Genomic DNA, 21,178 nt, shown 5'->3' with positions numbered 1-21,178 from the left:
GTCCCAGTGCATGATGGGAACAGGGCAAACCAAACTACCAAGCCAATTCTTATACTGGGAAGGAAACAAGCTTCCGGGGACCGGTTTCTGGCATCACAGCCTTCTTCGGCCCGGCTTGCTTGAATCCTGATGGTGCAATGAGCAAGGGACTCACGTCTGAGTATACCCTCCCACACATAGTGTGGATAAAATCGATTTTGGAAAAGGTGATGGACAGAGTTTCTGAATGATGCAGAATACTCTTACCAAGTCAATAGATCATGGTTTTAATCCATCACTGTTTTTTAGCTCACTGCACCATCCCAGCTCAGAACCTGGCTATATGCAAATTAGTCTGTTCCTGTCCCAGTGCATGATGGGAACAGGGCAAACCAAACTACCAAGCCAATTCTTATACTGGGAAGGAAACAAGCTTCCGGGGACCGGTTTCTGGCATCACAGCCTTCTTCGGCCCGGCTTGCTTGAATCCTGATGGTGCAATGAGCAAGGGACTCACCATGAGCGGAATCCCACTCTCCACGGCCACGGACGTAATCTCCTCGTTGAGGACCTTAATAGAACTGGAGGCCTGCCGAGTGAGTTTCCTCGGCTTCATCCGGCCAGGTTAAAAAGACCAGCTTGAAAGACACGTTTGATGCCAGTTTGGAGCTTCTCTAGGGACGTGAATGTGCCCACATACTTGGAGAAGTCTTCACGAAGCGCTACCCAAAGAGGTTACCCTCTGCTAGAGGACCAGGTTCCGCAGGAGCCAGCTCTGTGAAATTAGAGTCCATCCTCATAAGGAGAGATTTGCGTCCCTCCTTTGAGATAGCACAGTCAGCATTTCCCAACAAACAAATGGCCCTTTGGGTCAACTCTGCCAGTACGTCGGGATCCACGGGAGCGCCCGACTCCTTCGCCTCCAAGGCTATTTCCAGAAACTTGGCTAATGGCCCGCCACTTCCAGGAGTTTGTCCTGGCAGCCTCGCCAAGCGTGATCAATTCCCTTCTTAGGGTCCTTAGCAAACCTTTTCAAGAAGGTAAGGAGGCTTGCGTCGATGTCTGGGTTTTCCGCGACCTTATCCGGGATATTGGGCCTAGGGCACTCCGAACGCAACCTGTTGCGCACATCTTTTTCGAAACTTTTGCGCAGGTTGTTGTGTAAGTAGGCAGCAACCTCTGGAGCAGGTGCCCAATCCGCTGACCTAGGGTGTACGATGTCGGCGAGATTGAAAGTGAAATGGGTGTATAAACCCTGAGAAGGTCATGCTCCACATTCTTCGTCTTCCATGATTTTTTCTTGGGGGGAGCCTCCTCATTGGGGCCGTCAGCCCCTGTGGTGTCAGTGTCCGTATCAGTATCAATGCGCTCTTGGCGCTTAGCCTTACTGCCCTTGGTAGGTGGAGTATAAGTCTTAGGTAGTGTTACCAAGGTACTAGCGTGAGGCCAGGACTCAGATTTCAGGTCACCTGTAGCGTCAGCCGTTTTAGGGTCGGTAGGTGCAGTGAATCCATGACGCTTAGCAAATCTCTCCAGTTGCTTAGTAATTGGTTTTAACACAGCCACCAATGCCTGCTGCACAGTACCAGGGACTGCTTTCTCAATGGCCCTGTTGACAGACTCTTGGACCGAGGCGTCCAGACCGTCAACAATATTGTCCTCCAATGAAGTTTCCTGTAATTCCTCTTGATAAAGAGCATTATCCGCCTCATATCCGACCCAGTCCTCCATTATGATATATATTCACGCCCGGCCTTCGGGATGTGGGCTGAATGGCTGTGTGATGTTTAATTTTTGACCTATGGACCGGGTCCATTAAGGGTGGGTCTGTCGGCACAAGCGTTTGTGTAGTTTATGAATCTGCAATAAAAACACATTTTACAAAATAAAATTATGATATATATTCACTTATTAATATAGCCAGTAAGTTAAGGCAAGGAGGAGTAAAGCGGAGGAGTAAGGGGGGAGCTAGCCCACATGCACACAGAACTAACTGTCCTGAGTACCTAGCTCCTCAGCAATGCTGTGATCAACTTTATTTCAGCCTAGAGAGCGTAAGAGCCAATAAGTACCAGGTATGAAGAGCGTGTGCTCGCTCTGGGTCTCGACTGTTCTCACAGCCGGTCAGGCATCACAATGCAGGACCTTTCCTCCAGATCGGATCTGGAGACATGCTCTCCGGACCTCGGACAACGTGCGTAGCCTGAAAGGGGCCCAAAATGTAGCGCAATTGGGCTATGCACGTCGTACGGTAGAAAGGCTCAAAATCTGCATCAAGGCCGACAAGTGGGGCCAAACGGAGTAGCGTGAAGAGCTCACAATTAAAAGCGGACACTGCCGTAAGCGACGCGGTACTCTTGTCCCCAGCGGGAAACCTTCGCACATGCCCGAATGGGGCCCTCAGGCAGAAGCGAGTCGCATCGTCATGACTCGCCAAGCAAGGCTATTGCAACATTCAATATAACTATTAACATGAATGCAAGCGCGCGCCTGTACAATCAAAACAGTCAAGCAAAAATACAATCTGCATAAAGAGATTTGCACTTAACTCCTGCGTAAGCAGCAAAGAAAGAGGCTCAGCAACAGGATATGGTGGCTCTTATAGGGTCATACAGGATGTGAGGTATAGCTGTGCATCATGGGAAATATAGTTTAATTTGCATACAAAACGTTTTCATTGGCTGCTGTGAGTAGCAAATAAAAGAAAGAGAAGCATAATCAGAAGCCTCCGGTCCTGTAATAGAATGACTAAACTGAATGAATAAACAAAATAAAAATGCAACTAAAATCATTAACCTGTTATTCATTCCATCCTTGTCAACAAGGTCAAAGATTGGGTCTTTATTGTATTGACTAAAAGACTGGATGACACCAGCTTCTGATTTATAAAATGATTATTCTCATTAAAAAAAGTTTGTCTGCTTGCTCTTGCCTATGGTAACTTCCTCCAATCGCTTGCATTACAGAATGGAATCCCAAGATCAAATGATACTTGATTGCACACAGGCAGCATTCTCTCACACAACATTACAATGGAGTATTAAAATTCTTCTATGAACTCCTATTAACACCTATGCAAGAACATTTTGGCATTTTTAAATGTATACTGTGTACATTTATGCATGTAGAAATGTAACAAAATAGTGCAATTGAACCTCAAAAAATATTTTTTTCTAAGGAGAAATATTTTCCAAATAGAACTTCTTCTACACTCCCATCTCTTTGGAAGGAAGTCTCCTTCCCTTTCCCATCCTGGACAAAGATTTACTTCTACCTTTTACAGGAATAACTATCCATAGGTGTCCAAACAAGACGGATTGTGGAAATGTTTATGAAAAACTATAACAAATGTAACTTTCTGAGTAAGCATAAAAATCCAGAGCATTACTGCTCTGGTACATCCACACCCTGCCCTTGAATTTACAAGTATGTTTGAGTAAATCTTTTCATGAATCCAGCAGGAGACATACCTTGTCTCTTTCTTCAGCACTGGAAAAATATTAAGAGTTCAATGAGTGGTGTAGGCCAGCGTTTCCCAAACTGTGGTCCGCAGACCCCCAGGGGTCTGTGACACATTCCCAGGGGGTCTGCAGGACTTGAGTGCCTAACGTAAGAGGTGTGAATGTACTTAGCGCCTGGGCGGCAAGACTGCAATACAATCTGGCCCCCAGTCTCACAGCACATGAGAGGTGTGAATGTTGCTGGCGCCCGGGCGGCAAGACTGCAATGAAATCTGGCCAATCACCCTTCAGCTATAAGTGCAAGCTGAAGGATGATTGCCCTTATATTGTGTTACTCACTTCTGCCCATCACCCGACGCCGAGATTGAAGAGCATTGGAGGCTGGAGCACGTCGAACGGGCAGGAGGGCTCTTCTTCTGGAACTGCATGTAAGTGTTTAATTTGTGTGTGCGTGTTTGTGTGTGTATCCCTCGTTTTTTGTGCCTTTCTGCCCTTTATTCCACTCTTTTTTTGTGCCCATCTGCCCTCTGTGCCATTTGTTCTTCCCTCGTTTTATGTGCCTTTCTGCCCTCTGTTTCACTCGTTTTTTGTGCCCTTCTACCCTCTCTGCCACTCGTTTTCCCCCCGTTTTTTGTGCCTTTCTGCCCACTGTTACACTCTTTTCCCTGATTTTTTGTGCCCTTCTGCCCTCTGTTGCACTCGTTTTTTTGTGCCCTTCTGCCCTCTGTGCCACTCGTTTTTCCCTCCCTCGTTTTTGTGCCCTTCTTCCCTCTGTTCCATCTGTTTTCCCCCCGTTTTTTGTGCCTTTCTGCTCTCTGTTCCACTCGTTTTTCCCTCATTTTTTGTGCCCTTCTGCCCCGTTCCACGCTTTTTTGTGCCCTTCTGCCTTCTGTGCCACTCGTTTTTTCTTTATTTTTGTGCCCCTTTTGCCTTCTGTTCCACTCGTTTCCCCCGCTGCTGTGCCACTCTGAGACCCCGCCCCCCTGACTGCCCACTGCCCATTCGCTGCCCCTTATGACGATAACTATAACTTATTATAGTTATCGTTGGATTGTAGTTGTTGCACTTTTGCATATTTTTTCAATATAAAATAATAAAGCGCAAGTATTTGTTTGGTGTGTACTTGTTTGTGTATTTTTTGCGAATTACTGTTTTAATTTTTTTTAATTGAAATTGTACAAATTGCTTGTGGGTCCCCGGCTTCCAGTAGTGATTCAGTGGGGGTCCTCAAGAGTCAAAAGTTTGGGAACCACTGGTGTAGGCAATATAATCCAGTTTTGCCCTGGCTTGGTTGGCCTTAACTCTTTCAAGTCAGGGAATTTCTAGCACCCACCAATATGCTTAACAGGGACAAATAATTGTTGTCCCTAAAATTTAGCAAAACAGATTCTATTCTCATTATTTATTAACACAAGGACAGAAGATTCCAATATTGATTCTAGATACTGACGGTCTCAATCCAACAAACTGTAAAAAAAAAACTCTATACAATGGGTTCTTGGTTCAATTATCTTCTGTGATCAGTAGGGTGGATTGGGAATGTACCCTTGATTTACATATTGGTTATCTTCACATTTCGATAACATTTGCTCACAGAAACTTCCCAGGGGTTGGTGTGGGTATTTGAAAAGGAACCCAGTATGTCAGACCTCCTTGCTAGAATAAGGGATCCATGGAGCTCATGGGGCTATAGGCCCCAATGATGACTTTTGTACTTTCCTAATGGGCAATAACCAACGTGGCAAAGTTGCATGCAATAATAGCTCAGTTGCGTTAGACTTCACACACTCTTGCTGCCAGTAAAGAAACCAACAAGCATTTGCAATGCATAAGGTCTCGCATTAGGAAAGTTTGAGCTATTGGTATTTTAAATGACACATTTTTTATATATGTGTTGGTTTTGAAAATAGCAAAAATAATAGCTTTGTCATTTACAATGCCAATAGTTATAACTTGTGACACCTATAGCATTTGTAATGCAATATGTGTTGTATTCACGTGACTTAGATGTATTGATATTACAAATAACAATGGCTTTGAATTTTTTTAATAATTAATACTTAAATAAAAGTTATTGTAATTTATAATGGCAATAGCTTAAACTTTTGTAAATAACTTTTGTGAAGAATATGTTCAGTGTATTTTATTGTGACGAAAATCCAAGAACAGAAGTGAAATACTAACCTCTTTTTGTGACATTTGTAATAAAGCTTGAAACATTGAGAGATCATATTTGACCCAGTTGTTGGTAAATGGTTGCACAGATTGATGCTGTGGTGGGGCTGAGAGATGTTGTGGTGGCGACTAGTGATGCTGTGGCATTCAATGATCCTGTGGTAGCGCATAGTGATGTTGTTGTGCCCCTTAGTGATGCTGTGGTGATGCGATAGATAGAGTGAGTGGGATAGATAGATAGAGTGAGGGCGATAGATAGATAGAGGGAGGGCGATAGATAGCGTGAGGGCGATAAATAGATAGAGTGAGGGCGATAGATAGATTGATAGATAGATAGAGTGAGGGCGATAGATAAATTGATAGATAGATAGAGTGAGGGCGATTAGATAGATAGAGTGAGGGCGATTAGATAGATAGAGTGAGGGCGATTAGATAGAGTGAGGGCGATAGATAGAGTGAGGGCGATAGATAGAGTGAGGGCGATAGATAGAGTGAGGGCGATAGATAGAGTGAGGGCGATAGATAGAGTGAGGGCGATAGATAGAGTGAGGGCGATAGATAGAGTGAGGGCGATAGATAGAGTGAGGGCGATAGAGTGAGGGCGATAGATAGAGTGAGGGCGATAAGATAGAGTGAAGGCGATAGATAGAGTGAGGGCGATAGATAGAGTGAGGGCGATAGATAGACAGATAGAGTGAGGGCGATTAGATAGATAGACTGAGGCCGATAGATAGATAGATAGTTGTGTGTGGTTGTGTGTGTGGTTGTGGTTATGTGTGCGTGGTTGTGTGTGTGTGGTTGTGTGTGTGTGGTTGTGTGTGTGTGGTTGTGTGTGTTATGCTTTGTTTTTCTATGTTTTGTTATGCTATGTTTTGTTGTGTTTGGTATGCTATGTTTTGGCAGGCTATGATATGTTTTGTTTTGTTATGCTATGCTATTTTTTGTTATGTTATGCTATGTTTTGTTATGCTATGCAATGTTTTGTTTTGCTATTCTATGCTTTGTTTTGTTATGCTATGCAATGCTTTGTTGTGTTTGTTATGCTATGCTTTGTTATGCTATGCTGTGTTGTGTTTTGCTATGCTATGCTTTGTTTTGCTATGCTATGTTTTGTTGTGTTTGATATGCTATGTTTTGCTATGCTATTATATGTTTTGCTATGCCATGTTTTGTTATGCCATGTTTTGTTATGCCATGTTTTGCTATCCTATGCTTTGTTTTGTTATGCTATGCTCTGTTTAGTTTTGCTATCCTATGCTATGTTGTGTTTTGTTATGCTATGCTATGTTGTGTTTTGTTATGCTATGCTGTGTTTTGTTATGCTATGCTATGTTTTGTTGTGTTATGCTATTTTTTGTTATGCTATTTTTTGTTATGCTATTTTTTGTTATGCTATTTTTTGTTATGCTATTTTTTGTTGTGCTTTATTACGCTATGCTTGGTTATGCTGTGCTTGGTTATGCTGTGCTTGGTTATGCTGTGCTTGGTTATGCTGTGCTTGGTTATGCTGTGCTTGGTTATGCTGTGCTTGGCTGTGCTTGGTTGTGCTGTGCTTGGCTGTGCTTGGTTGTGCTGTGCTTGGTTGTGCTGTGCTTGGTTGTGCTGTGCTTGGTTGTGCTGGGCTGTGTTTTGCTGGGCTGTGTTTTGCTGGGCTGTGTTTTGCTGGGCTGTGTTGTGCTGTGCTTTGCTGTGCTTTGCTGTGCTGTGCTTTGCTGTGCTGTGTTTTGCTGTGCTGTTTTGCTGTGCTGTGCTGTGTTGTGTTTTGCTGTGCTGTGTTTTGCTGTGCTGTTTTGCTGTGCTGGGTTTTGCTGTGCTGTGTTGTGTTTTGCTGTGCTGTGTTTTGCTGTGCTGTGTTTTGCTGTGCTGTGTTTTGCTATGCTGTGCTGTGTTTTGCTGTGCTGTGCTTTGCTGTGCTTTGTTTTGCTGTGCTGTGTTTTGCTGTGCTGTGCTTTGCTGTGCTTTGCTGTGCTGTTTTGCTGTGCTGTGTTTTGCTGTGCTGTGCTGTGTTTTGCTGTGCTGTGCTTTGCTGTGCTGTGTTTTGCTGTGCTGTGTTTTGCTGTGCTGTGCTGTGTTTTGCTGTGCTGTGTTTTGCTGTGCTGTGCTGTGTTTTGCTGTGCTGTGTTTTGCTGTGTTTTGCTGTGTTTTGCTGTGCTGTGTTTTGCTGTGCTGTGCTGTGTTTTGCTGTGCTGTGCTTTGCTGTGCTGTGTTTTGCTGTGCTGTGTTTTGCTGTGCTGTGCTGTGTTTTGCTGTGCTGTGTTGTGATGTGCTGTGTTTTGCTGTGCTGTGCTGTGTTTTGCTGTGCTGTGCTTTGCTGTGTTTTGCCGTGCTGTGTTTTGCCGTGCTGTGTTTTGCCGTGCTGTGTTTTGCTGTGCTGTGTTTTGCTGTGCTGTGTTTTGCTGTGCTGTGTTTTGCTGTGCTGTGCTTTGCTGTGTTCTGCTGTGCTGTGCTGCTGTGCTGTGTTGTGCTGTGCTGTGTTGTGCTGTGCTGTGTTTTGCTGTGCTGTGTTTTGCTGTGCTGTGTTTTGCTGTGCTGTGTTTTGCTGTGCTGTGTTTTGATATGCTGTGCTGTTTTGCTGTGCTGTGCTTTGCTGTGCTGTGTTTTGCTGTGCTTTGCTGTGTTTTGCTGTGTTTTGCTGTGTTTTGCTGTGCTGTGTTGTGTTTTGCTGTGCTGTGTTTTGCTGTGCTGTGTTTTGCTGTGCTGTGCTGTGTTTTGCTGTGCTGTGCTGTGCTTTACTGTGTTTTGCTGTGTTTTGCTGTGCTGTGCTGTCCTGTGCTGTGTTTTACTGTGCTGTGTTTTGCTGTGCTGTGCTGTTTTGCTGTGCTGTGCTGTGCTGTGTTTTGCTGTGCTGTCCTGTGCTGTGTTTTGCTGTGCTGTGCTGTGTTGTGCTGTGTTGTGCTGTGCTGTGTTTTGCTGTGCTGTGCTGTGTTTTGCTGTGCTGTGCTTTGCTGTGCTGTGCTTTGCTGTGCTGTGCTGTGTTGTGCTGTGTTGTGTTTTGCTGTGCTGTGCTGTGTTGTGTTTTGCTGTGCTGTGCTGTGTTGTGTTTTGCTGTGCTGTGCTGTGTTGTGTTTTGCTTTGCTGTGCTGTGTTGTGTTTTGCTGTGTTGTGTTGTGTTTTGCTGTGCTGTGCTGTGTTTTGCTGTGCTGTGTTGTGTTTTGCTGTGCTGTGCTGTGCTGTGTTGTGCTGTGCTGTGTTTTGCTGTGCTGTGCTGTGTTTTGCTGTGCTGCGCTGTGTTGTGTTTTGCTGTGCTGTGCTTTGCTGTGCTGTGTTGTGTTTTGCTGTGCTGTGCTGTGTTTTGCTGTACTGTGCTGTGTTGTGTTGTGTTGTGTTTTGCGGTGCTGGTAAGGGTATGTGAGGGTGTGTGTGAGGGGGTGTGAAGGTGAGGGTGTGAGGGTGAGGAGGTGTGTGAGGGTGAGGAGGTGTGTGAGGGGTGAGGGGGTGAGGGCGTGAGGGTGAGTGTCTCCAATGAATGTCACTGCTTCGCCTTCTTTGAAAATGTTCAGTGCTGCAAATAGAGCATGCCGCCCTAATTATCACAGCATGAGGCCCCAAAGTGATCATTATCACAGCATGCAGAGAGCCGCCCCACGCTGCTGGAGCACTCAACTACACATTAATTATAGTTGAGTGCTCCAGCAGCCTGGGGGCGCCTGTTGACATGCTGTGATAAGTGGGTCTCATGCTGTGATAATTGTTGCGGTGCCTGAGGAAGTGGAGACTCCTGCTGGGATAATTGTTCTTGTGGCGCCTCAGGAAGTAGAGTTTCATGCTGGGATAATTGGTCTGGCGGGCTTGCAGCGCCTGACATCCAACAAACGTGCACAAGCTGCTCAACCTTGAAGCACGTTCACAGACCTGGGTCGGCTCGTACCCAGGTCTGTATCGGGCTCGTTCACAGCTGTTACTCCCTTGATAGGGAGGAAGGTGACTATAGTCTCGCTGGCGGGAGCGCTTCGCGCTCCAATGCCAGCTCGACCTAATAAATGCTTCAACTAATCATTTGGCCACTCTTTTCTAGCCTGTTCTGGACTCTTGCTCAATGTGTGCCCTCTCCTATAAGAATGGTTACCAGCAATTTCACTGTGCATGGTTGTTCCATAAAAATGTTGCTCATGAAGCATCTATTTCTAGGTCAGAGCAAATACAATGGTGAAGATTAAATTGAATGAGACAAGATATGGTAGTATGGGTATCTTTCTATTCAACAATCTTCTTGGCTTTAATAACTCATATGTTTCAGCTCTGTAGTATCCATAGTGCCTTGGAAAGTGTGTTATCTACAGCTGTAGAACCATGGATGTAGTCTAAGCGGTGCAATCTAAATACTCAACGTGATATCATAGCTTCAACTTGTGCATTGTTGGGGGAATGAAAGAGTGGTAACCAGCATACTCATTTTAACAAAAGAAGAAAATTAAATGATTGCCTAAAGCTGTGTAAATCCAGTCCTCGAGTGATATGAAGGTTGCCCTCGTATCCCGCCACCCTTCCTTATTCACTTATTGATCACTGACTGTCTGCATGCTGATGGGAGCATGAATACAGGAAGATTTGGTGAAACACTTGGAACAAGCTACTGGAGAGCAGCAGGCAGAGTAAAACATGGCAGACAACTGGACTGATGGCACTTGACATTACTAATAATTTTCATATTATAAAAAAATACGAAACGTTTGTGCTTAACTTCCAACCAGCCCAATCTCAGAAGGTGGGTCAGACTAAGAGTGGATATCCATATATCTGAAGGCTCAAAATATTGTAATTTTAGGCGTTTTCAATTGCACATTCCTGGATTACACCAGCCTCTACCAGAAGATTAGAGTCCAATCTTTGGGGGGAGTGGAAAGAGCTTTGCACGAAACAGGCAGGGTCTAGAGACGTTACTGTCAAGGTAGGAGGAGACAGGGTGGAAGGGATAAAGTTCCAGGATTTTTTTTGCTACAGCAGTTTTAAACAGGTGCATTGAGAATTAACCACAGAGAAGTCATAAGTTAATCATAAGTTCGTAATAGTAGAAACTTATCTGCATACAAAAATGAATAGGCATTTGTTTAGTGTGAAACTAGAAGTGGCAATACGTTCTCGATTCACAACCTTGTCTTTCTTTTGATTAACAAACTAAAAAATGTCCACATGGTTATTATGAACACTGTGAAGATCGCATGTCTTCTTATCAAACACTGTGGGTGCCTTTACAAATGCCCTGCAAATCCTGTTTTGGGTGCAAACAGCATTGTTTGCTCAAATCGTGATTTTGAATTGTGCATACATTTCTGCACCTCTACAGTTTTTCTTAGACATTCCACGAAATTGCTGGCCCAATTTGCCCCAAAAATGGTAACAAAAGAGGAAACACATGCAATAATAAGGTGTGGAAATTCAGGTACTGTATATGATCGCTCCTTCTGTCCTCATTCTCTCAGAAGGATGTGCAGCACACATGGTAAATACTGTCCGAGGGTCTCCATATTCACCAGGTGCATTCCTATTTACTAAATATTTGGCAACTCATCATGATGCATTGTATTTTGATACTTTTCATTAGACTAACTGAATAAAAGCTATCAACGCCTGGAGTGTTTGATTTTTTTTTTAAGACAGGGGTTATTTAGAATTTACCACATCTTGTTCCTGCTTTCAAAGTATACATTTTAAGCTACATGAAATCTGGAAAAAAAATAACCATTATGATTCCCAAATGTATCTATACAACTCTAATGATGCAGTTGAAGTAAACATCATTGCAAAATCAATTTTCAGTACCAGAGCCTTCTGTTCCTTTATGATGACTTTACAGCGGAAAGCATGATCCTTGTAGACCAACCTTACAATGCTCCTCTAACTCATCTCAAATGTAATCGCAGAAACTCCTGAATCTTCTCCCAAGAGTCTGTCTGGGCACGACAATGAGCTTGCACCTTACCACCACCCAGAATGGGTACCCCGAGGACCCTATCTCTGGCTGCCAAATAAAAAGGGGAGCAAGGAGGGTCAATTCTGTGCCCAGCACCAGGGTAACTCAGTAGCTGGAAGTTCTGTTTTCTGTGTTCCTTGAGGCGACTGATGGCAATTTGTGCATAAAGGGAGGTCTTCCAGTTGCGGTCATCTTCCCCCACCACGAACATGAAATGACCACTAGCTTTCTCTATAGGGATGACACTTTCACTGTTCGAAGGATCCATCGGGTCACCCAAGGACTCAAAGACATCAAACACAGCGGTGTCAGAGATCTGAACCTTGTCCATTTCATAGCGCAGCCCCGGCAAGATATTCTCACCGAAGTGCAAGTCTGCAGCAGTGTTGGAGCAGCAGCCGGAGATGCTGATGGCCACAACTACTTGTGGTAGGAAGGTAATCATAGATAGCGCCAGATCTCCACCTTTGCCAGTCCCAATGACACCTACGCCTGGACCCTTCACCTAAACAAAAAAGAAAACAATGTTCTTAATACAATATCTTAAAAGAAGTTTTGTTGCTTAAAAAAGATGACTTCATGCAGTTGCAAGTACACATGCCAGATTTAAATTTTTAAAGCATATTTTCAACTCGTGGTTGCATACTTTTTAGGACCCCACTAAAAACGAATTTGTTCTCCTGAACATCCTTTCGTAAGTAGGGAAAAGCTACAGGCAGATCAGAACCAAGAAACGATCTCCCTATTGATTACATACACCAGCTTTCAACCACGTTTAGTTTCACTTCAACTAATTCACCTCCAGCAACCCCTCCTTTCCTAATCCCGCCATGTAGGATTTTGTTCTCATCACTGCAACTAACATCATGTTGCAAATTTGTCTAGGAGGCCATGGCTTATGCAACAGATTCAATAGCTTCTTTTCTCCTCAATCCAGAGGCTGCAGCATCAAACATCCCAACTATGTTGTATTCTTATTTACATTTTTAAACGCACTTTAATCACTCACAATATAGCAAACCCTCTGGTGGCCCCAGCTTCTTTGCTACATCACATATTGCTTATTTTCCCAAACCCTCTCAGGATTGACCCAACTGCAATATGATATCCCATTTTTGTGTACAGCTGTTAATGAAATAAAGGCAAAATCCCCTCCTTCCCCATGACTCCATCTGTCCCATCTGCTACCCTATCTCCTAGTTGCTTCAAAAGACAGCACCTGAATTTACTGTAAGCCGCACATCTCCATTCAGCCAAGGAAAGTGAAGTATCAGAAAAGTAAACCCTGGTAAGTCCAGAATAGTATGCACCTGTCTGTCCTTAGCCCTGCATTTAGAAGGCTAAAAAAGAAGACGAAAGGAACTAAATAACTCCCATATATAAAATTACTAGGTTCGTAACTCCATGAAATTCTGCTCTCCGCTATAGAAGAAATACAAGCATATCTGTCTGTGAAAATCAATTTTATGTTAAAATATGAAATGATTAAACAAAATCCCTACGGAACATCTATATATATTCTATCAACCTCATGGTAATGTATTGGCTAAGCTGTTTTGTCATCTCCCTATTTTATGCCAAGCCATGTAACCATTTCCAATGCCGGACAGGCCGGACCGGGCATTGGGTGCTTCCCAGGGCGCTTGAAGGATGGGGCGGTTTTGCTACTGGGAGGGTGGTGTGGAAAAGTAAATTTTGCCATGTTCTGTGTCCCTACGCGTCCTCCATCATATGTTATCTGTGCATGATTAATATGCATATGTTATTCCCCATGTTCGATTAAAGACGCAATTATAGTTGTGTCCACCTTTAGTATGTCAGTTTCCAGTTCTCGTGAATACTACGAATATCAGGCCTATGTAGGGCTACGTTGCCACGTTTCTCAGTGTGCACGTTATTCCATTGTAAAGTCTCCGTTTCCAGGCCTCAAAAGGGCCCGGACACCAGATTCAGCTCCTGTCTCCTGAAGCCTCGCTGAGGAGCGATACAGCCCCCACCTGTATCCTCGACCCTTCACTTACTTCCTGCCTCGCAGTGCCCGGTTCAGCCTGGCTCTGCCTCTGAGTCTGCCAAGAGTATGTTATGATTCCAGTTATCAGTTCAGCCCTCCTCCTCTGCATTCCTAAAGCTACTGAATCGCATCAATAGTTTCCGTCATTGTCTAGCCTTTACGTCTCCATGTAGGAGAAATACTGCATTTAATGGTCATTTAATATTCTTCATCACGCACTACATGTAGAATAATGCATGCTCCAGTCTTAGAGTCTGTTCGCCTTTACCCCGATAACTTTTGGATTCTATCAACATGTTCTCTAAACATCAGATACTAGATACTGCTTAGGTACATGTCGCCCTGACTCTCCAGACTTCAGTCTCTGCTCCTAGCACAGAGTTCATAGCCCCCAGCTTCTCCTAGTAACACGTCATTGCTAGTTTGCGCGCACCATCAGGTTAGAGGTCCCGGCTCCTTAGGTAGCCCCCTCCATGGTTTCCACCCCATTCATGACATATTCTGTTACATTTGCATCACATGGCTATGTATACGCCTCTGTTACACCTACTTTCCCCCTTATCTTTCGCGACTGCTACGCGTCACGCCTATTGCTCCACCCACTGCTACGCCTATTGCAATGTAATGCTATGTGTTTGCGTTATGTATATATGCTCATGTACTGTTATAATACCGCGCTAGCCTTCTTGTCCAGATCCGGACCCCGGCAGCGCTGCCAGGGCTTGCCATCCTATTCCTGTGCAGGTTGCCCTGTCCCTGTCCTTATGCTGTATTAAACCTGCAAAACTCCTACTACCTCGAATCTTGACTCTTATTTATTGAGCTATCTGTTATTCATTTATGCATCCAAAAAGAGAGGTATTATTTATTTATTTACCACATAATGGCGCCCGAATAGGGACTTGCCCTTTCCCCACGCGCCGGTGAAGCCACGCCGGCCCCCTGATCCTCTGCAGCCGTGACGGAACCATACCGTGCACGTGCAGATATTTCTGCTTCAAGTATCCCTCAGGCCCACGGAGGAGACGGAGGAGGCGGTCCAGCATCCAGACGAGGCGGTGGAGGAACGCGGCGAGTCCCGACCAGAGCCCAAGCCGAGAGTCCAAGGTCCGAGGTATCCGGAGGTCCACCCGTAACTGAAGTCCGAAGTTCGTCGTCCGTCGTCGTAGCAGTCCAGTCCAGTCCGAGGCTTTCCGTTCTTGCTGCCCGGTGAGTACCGTTACTGGGGTAGTATCTAGACAGGGTCAATTTAATTGACTCTGGTCCGTGGGTTGGTGGTACACAGACCCACAAACGAAGTGTCCACTTCGGTGGATGCGGGTCCTGACGTGTCTCTTTATGAGACCGGTAAGTTTCGTACTGTTTCAGCAGTGCATCTAGTTTCTGTTCTAGTCAGTTCTGTTCTCGAGAAAATTCATGTATTCTGTGTTCCGTATTCCAGGTTGTATTCTGTTCGAACTGTTATTCTAAATGTTCTTCATGTATTTTGATGTTGTGGTATGAGTGTGAAGTAATTATCGTGTTTATTGTGTAATTACGTATTGTGTCTCAGTTACAGTTCAGTCATGCCCTTGTTTTCTAAGTTACGTCAGTTAAAAACTAGAAAGGGTCTGCTGGTTCCTGTCCCGCCTAGGGACAGTCCAGGTCATTTTATGTATCAGAAGCATGGCATAAGTGCCATATTATATCTAGATTTATGGGTAGAGTATACCAAAGAGTTAGAGGAAAAGTATAGATGGCCTGTGTCAGGCACATGGGATGCCGAGTGCATCATGAGAGTAGAAGAAGCATTATGGAAAAAGAAAGCCAGACAGTCACAGAAAGATGCCATCGAGTTATGGCGCAAAGAATCTCATAAAAGAACCGAAAAAGAAATCAGAAAGTCAGAATTAAGTAGAGAATCCTTGGAACGAGCCCAAGAAAGGGAATTAATCGAGATTGGTGAACGAGTTAAAACCGAACAGTCAGACAGACAGAGGCATGCTCTTATTAAGGGTATGTATCCTCTTCTAAACTAGAATCCTAGAAGAGGTAGACGACGAGAACCCCGCCAGAATAGCGTATGTAGGAAAATCTAGATTCCCAGATCGCCATTTACGCCTAGAACACAAGTCAACTTTCCATCATCCAGCACCAGAACAAGGTTCTCTAGAACAAGTGTTTCAAGCTACCGATCACATTCTGAAATCACGAATCGGTTACAGTGAGTTAAGTACTATGCATGAACAAGAACTAGCCCGATCAGCAGTCCGATGGACTACTGATTCTACCACTTTTCCAGACGAAATAGTGGCACAAATGTTTCTGAAAATGCCCCCAGCCGAGCAACGACTGGCGGGTATGTATATGATTCAGCACCTCATTACATTGTATGAGGGTCAGCACTCTGATCCAGGCCCGCTGATATCCTGAACGAGTTACTCCAGTATAGATGGAAAGGTTTAGGTACCGATTTAATTAGTGTCATTCTAGAACAGCGTCACAAATATAGAACGTTTTTGAACCCGCATTTTGTTCATGTCTCACCCCCAGAAAGTAAACCATTTTACATGGAGAGACAGAATCCGTTACGAGAAGTCCACCCAGTTAGAGGAACGGGTGGCGAACTAGAACGAGTGTTTGTTTACACCCCGATCACAAAGATGGAACTCTTAGAGATGAAAAAATTAATCCCCTGTCATGATAAAGATCCAGCAGGGTTCCATCGAGAATTAAAAGACATGCTCCGTATGGGAGAATACACGTATCCAGATATAATTAAAATGTTAAAGGTTCTGCTGCCCGCAGGGGTGTATGAAAAGCTCAAGGAAAAAGAATGGGAGGTGGGAGAGAAAAAGATAGATTGGGCAGTTCTAGAAGCTGAAGATAAGGCACGAGTACCAGGTACCGGTCTTGGAGCGAAATGTAAAGAATTACCTGAATTATTGATTCAAGTTTTACCCAGATTGTTAACAACGAAAAAGGAAGACTGGGATGCAATCTCAGCCTGTAAACAGAAACAAGACGAAGACATTAGTGATTTTTATTCTAGATTTGAGAAATGTTTTAGCATCAACAGTGGCCTCAAGACAAGTAGTGAGTCATACCCTCATCTTTTTGTTACTAAATTAGTCGAGAATTCAAGTCCACCAATTAAAAATCGAGTTTTGAAAGTCGAAAGTACCTGGCAAGCTAATACCCCGTCCCAGATGTTACAGATGCTCCAATACCACCAGAATAGAATCAGGGAAGAACAAGAACACGAGAGAAAGCGTATGAAAGACACGAAAATGAAAGTACTAGTTGCACAATCTATTCCACAAGACAGTCAGAAGAGGGGTCCGAATCAAGCCAGTCATCCTGCAGCTCCCGTTAAAGGGAACTGCAATTATTGTAAACAGCCAGGTCATTTTATAAACGAGTGTGCAGTTCTGAAACACAACATAGCTACTGGTAAGACTAAAGAAAGACCACGTCCGCCTAGACAAGAACAAGTTTCACAGACTCCTCAGTCACAGAATGCACCACAGACAGTTACAGCTCCGCAGCCTATCGCTGCAACACAGCATGTTACACAGCAGATGTACCAGTATGCACAGTCCGAGTATCCAGAGTATCAACCGTATTCATGAAACAGCCTAGAGAGGGAGGTAGGCTTGCCTCTCATCGAGATACCTGTAGATCAAGAAGGTCCCTATGTTCACAGTCAAGTATTAGGGAAAGACAGAAAGTTTTTGATTGATACAGGGGCAAGTAGGACCACAATTAGCCACGCCAAAGTTCCAGGGGCTCCGCTCTCAGGCTCAAGAAATGTTTCCCTTGGATTTTCAGGAAAACCCATTGTAAATGAAATATCAAAGCCAGTTACTCTAGAAGTAGGTCCATTGTCTCGTACTACTGATCTGTTACTTACTAAGTCATGTCCAGAAAATCTATTAGGCATTAAAACACTGAAAGAATTAGGTGCAGTTATATGCTGTTCTCCAGAGGGAATACGTCTGTTCCTGCGTGACTTTAAGGGTCACTATGTATTACGAGATTTTGATCCCAGATTGTCTAATGTTCCGCAGCATCTATGGGCGCAAGGTCCAACTGATGTTGGTTATATGCAAATCACACCCCATCGTGTGACTCTCAAGCCAGGTGTAGTCCTGCCACGAATCAGACAGTACAGATTGCCACCTGAGGCTGTAGCAGCCTTATCCAAAATTATTGACGAGCTCATCGCTCAAGGAGTGGTTGTAGAAACTGACTCCAATATATGTAATTCTCCGATCATTCCAGTCATGAAACGTACTGATCCAAATGCACCCCCAGTATATCGATTAGTGATTGACCTACGAGAACTTAATAAATGTATTATTCCTCAGTACCCAGTTGTTCCAGATATCTCTTCCCTATTAACAGCCATTGATTCCGAAGCCACGTTCTTTACTGTAATCGACCTCAAGAACGCGTTTTTCAGTGTTCCCATTCATCCAGACAGCCAGTTTCTTTTCGGATTCTGTTTAAATGGAAGGAGCTATATGTTCACACGAGCTCCTCAAGGTTTCACAGAAAGCCCTAGTATTTACAGTCAAGCACTTAAGAGACAACTTGATAATGTTCACATGCCAACTGACACTGCCCTGCTCCAGTATGTCGATGATCTATTGATCACAGCCCGTTCTGAACGTGCTTGCGAGCGAGCATCCCTCACAGTTCTGTATTTCCTAGCCGAGATGGGGCACAAGGTGTCCCCTTCTAAGCTTCAATTCTGTGTCCAGCAAGTGGTCTACTTAGGACACTTACTGTCCAAGAGGGGTAGGCAGTTGACACCTGACCGTATCCAGTTAATAGCGAGTCTTCCTCAGCCCAAGACCCAGAAGGAGGTACGTGCTTTTATCGGCCTTACTTCTTATTGCCGACAATGGATTCCTCAGTATGCATTTCTAGCCAAGCCACTGATACAGTTAACGACACAGGAGGCAGCCGTACCGACTGTCCTCCCTTGGACATCTGAACATACACTTAGCTTCAATGAGTTAAAGAAAGCTTTATGCCAAGCTCCAGTTCTAGCTACACCAAACTACAGTAAGCCTTTTACACTTTTCGTCACAGAACGTGAAGGTACAGCATTATCTGTTCTCACACAAGATCAAGCAGGACAATACAAGCCATGTGCTTATTTTCGAGCACATTAGATCCTGTAGCCCAGGCTCTGCCTGCGTGCCTCAAGTCAGTTGCAGCCACAGCACTAGCTATCAGACAAAGTGATTCCATAGTATTAGGACACTCCCTGACAGTACAAGTTCCACACTCCGTGGAAGTTCTTTTAAATCGCACACAAACTCAGCACTTGACAATTGCACGTTTAACAGGTTATGAATTGACACTGTTTCAGCCACACATAGAAATCAGACGCTGCAACGTTCTCAATCCTGCTACACTGTTACCATCAGCTAATCCAAATCCTGCCACACATGACTGTGTGGAAGTAGTCAACATCACGACAAAGCCAAGACAAGATCTGACGGATATTCCATTACCAGATCCCGACCTGACACTTTATGTGGATGGTTCATGCATGAGAACTAGTACAGGAGAACTAGTCGCCGCGTATGCAGTGACTACCGACACCGAAGTTATTGAAACACACCGTATTGACACCCTGTCTGCTCAAGCAGCAGAGCTAGTTGCTCTGACACAAGCCTGCATACACGCTAAGAACCGGAAAGTTAATGTTTACACAGATTCACGCTACGCATTTGGAGTCGTACACGACTTTGGAGTGCTCTGGCAAGAGAGAGGTTTCATGACTTCTCATGGAACCAAGATTCAGCATGGTCTCCTTATTCAAGCTCTGTTAGATGCAATACATTTACCGACATCTATCGCTATCATGAAATGCAAAGCGCATACGAAAGTTACTGACATTATTTCCCAGGGTAATGATCTAGCAGATCGCACAGCCAAGCTTACAGCTCAGACTCCAGACATTCCAGTTAATAAGACACCGACATACACTCCAGATCCGACTACATGTATGACAGTTAAGGACCCTACTCAAGATGTCATAGATATCCAGTTACATGCTACTCCCGAAGAAATCAAGAAATGGTCCGAACAAGGAGGGGTCCAGACAGATCAAGGATGGGTGACGAAGGGAAAAGCCACATGGTTTCTCCCCGACTCTATGGTTCAAGTCATTATCAATACTGCACATAGTCCAGCACATTTAGGAGAAAAAGCTATGTTAGACAGTATCCAGAACATTTGGTTCAACAAGCATTTACGAGCTGCAGCCAAGCAGAAAGTCCGTACCTGTATGATATGTTGTCAGTTTAATCCAGGTAAAAGTGTCCCGGTGGAACAAGGGGGATTCCAACCTCCTGACCACCCTTTTGAAGTCCTCCAGATGGATTATATTCAGATGGAGCGATGTCGAGGTTTCAAGTATGTCCTTGTAGTTGTATGCGCTTTGTCCAGGTGGACAGAAGCATATCCAGTCCCAGATTACACAGCCGCGACCACTGCCAAGCAGTTGGTTCGTGAGTTCTTCCCCCGTTATGGACTCCCTAGGGTCGTATATTCTGATAACGGCCAGCCATTCTCCTCAGAGTTAATGAAGCATGTTTCCCTTTTGTTAGGGTACCAGTGGAAGTTCCATTGTGTACGCCACCCTGAAGCAGCAGGTCTCGTAGAGAGACATAACCAGACTCTGAAAATCCGCATCGCCAAAGTATGTAAAGAGAAAGGTGTGGACTGGCTAGTAGCTCTGCCAGTCGCTTTGTTCTATATGCGCATGGTCGCACATTCCAGATCAGGTCTGTCCCCGTATGAGGTCGTTTTCGGCCGCCCCCCTAACATGTGGGGTACACCCAGACCCCGAAGTATTACCGATGTTTCAAGTAATATGCTGACAGATTACCTAGCTTCCTTGATGTCTGCCCTCAACTCTTGTCGTTCACAGGTTGCCGCCGCATTTCCAGACAATACCGAGGTGGCACCGCATGAAATCGTTCCAGGATCCATGGTCCTGGTGCGAAATTTTGACCGCTCAAGTCCGCTAGAGCCTCGCTGGAAGGAGCCCCGACAGGTCCTCCTCGCCACCCGTACAGCCGTGAAGTTGGAGGGACGCAAAGGCTGGGTGCATCTTTCGCATATAAAGAAGTTTTATGGACTGAAACCGGTCTCAAAGAACATTTCCCAGGATTCTAAAGACTGCCAAAGTACTATTCTCAAGGACTGTCCCGCAAAGAACAATGATACTGCACCCTCCCTGTTAGAGAAAACTCCACAGCAGGAGTATAAGTTGAAACTCCGGTCTAGTAAAATAAGTCAGCCAGTTTGATTGTCTAAGTCCTCCCCTAGGTGAAACGGTTAGACTGTTTCTGACATGTATAAAATAGACCCCCATAGTAAGAGAGTTAGTCAAAACTCAATCCGATGTATCGTTTTCCTATGTTTCATATTATTTCTCAGCATTATGGTTTCCTGCACCAGTTATGCATTTTACCTGTATTTTCCAGTTTCTCATGTAAATAAGTCTGCCAATGCTACAGTAGAGCATACGTTTAGTGATCTGCCTCCTCATGAACTCTCTTACCGCCTCGCTATGCGAAATAATTCTTTTATCCGCATGTTACATTATTCACACCAGACCAGCAATGCCACTAATTG

The 21,178-nt window shown here is 44.5% G+C and overlaps 1 protein-coding gene across 2 annotated transcripts in view; it reads right to left on the bottom strand.

The window, feature by feature from the left end:
* LOC144781045 (acyl-coenzyme A thioesterase 5-like) overlaps positions 1-21,178 on the bottom strand; it is a 101,467-nt gene that overhangs the window by 9,394 nt on the left and 70,895 nt on the right. The window contains exon 3 of one of the 2 annotated variants that reach the window (XM_078659665.1): positions 11,890-12,031. In XM_078659665.1, coding sequence (XP_078515791.1) covers positions 11,890-12,031 — 142 coding nt within the window. Of the gene's footprint in view, positions 1-11,186; positions 12,032-21,178 lie in introns of those variants that run through there. The other variant, XM_078659664.1, reaches the window with a different exon arrangement.

The sequence above is a fragment of the Lissotriton helveticus genome, chromosome 9, assembly GCF_964261635.1.
Source record: "Lissotriton helveticus chromosome 9, aLisHel1.1, whole genome shotgun sequence".
Taxonomy (NCBI): Eukaryota; Metazoa; Chordata; class Amphibia; order Caudata; family Salamandridae; genus Lissotriton; species Lissotriton helveticus.
Note: the sequence above shows the minus strand (reverse complement) of the source record. Positions and strands in the feature narration are given on the sequence as shown.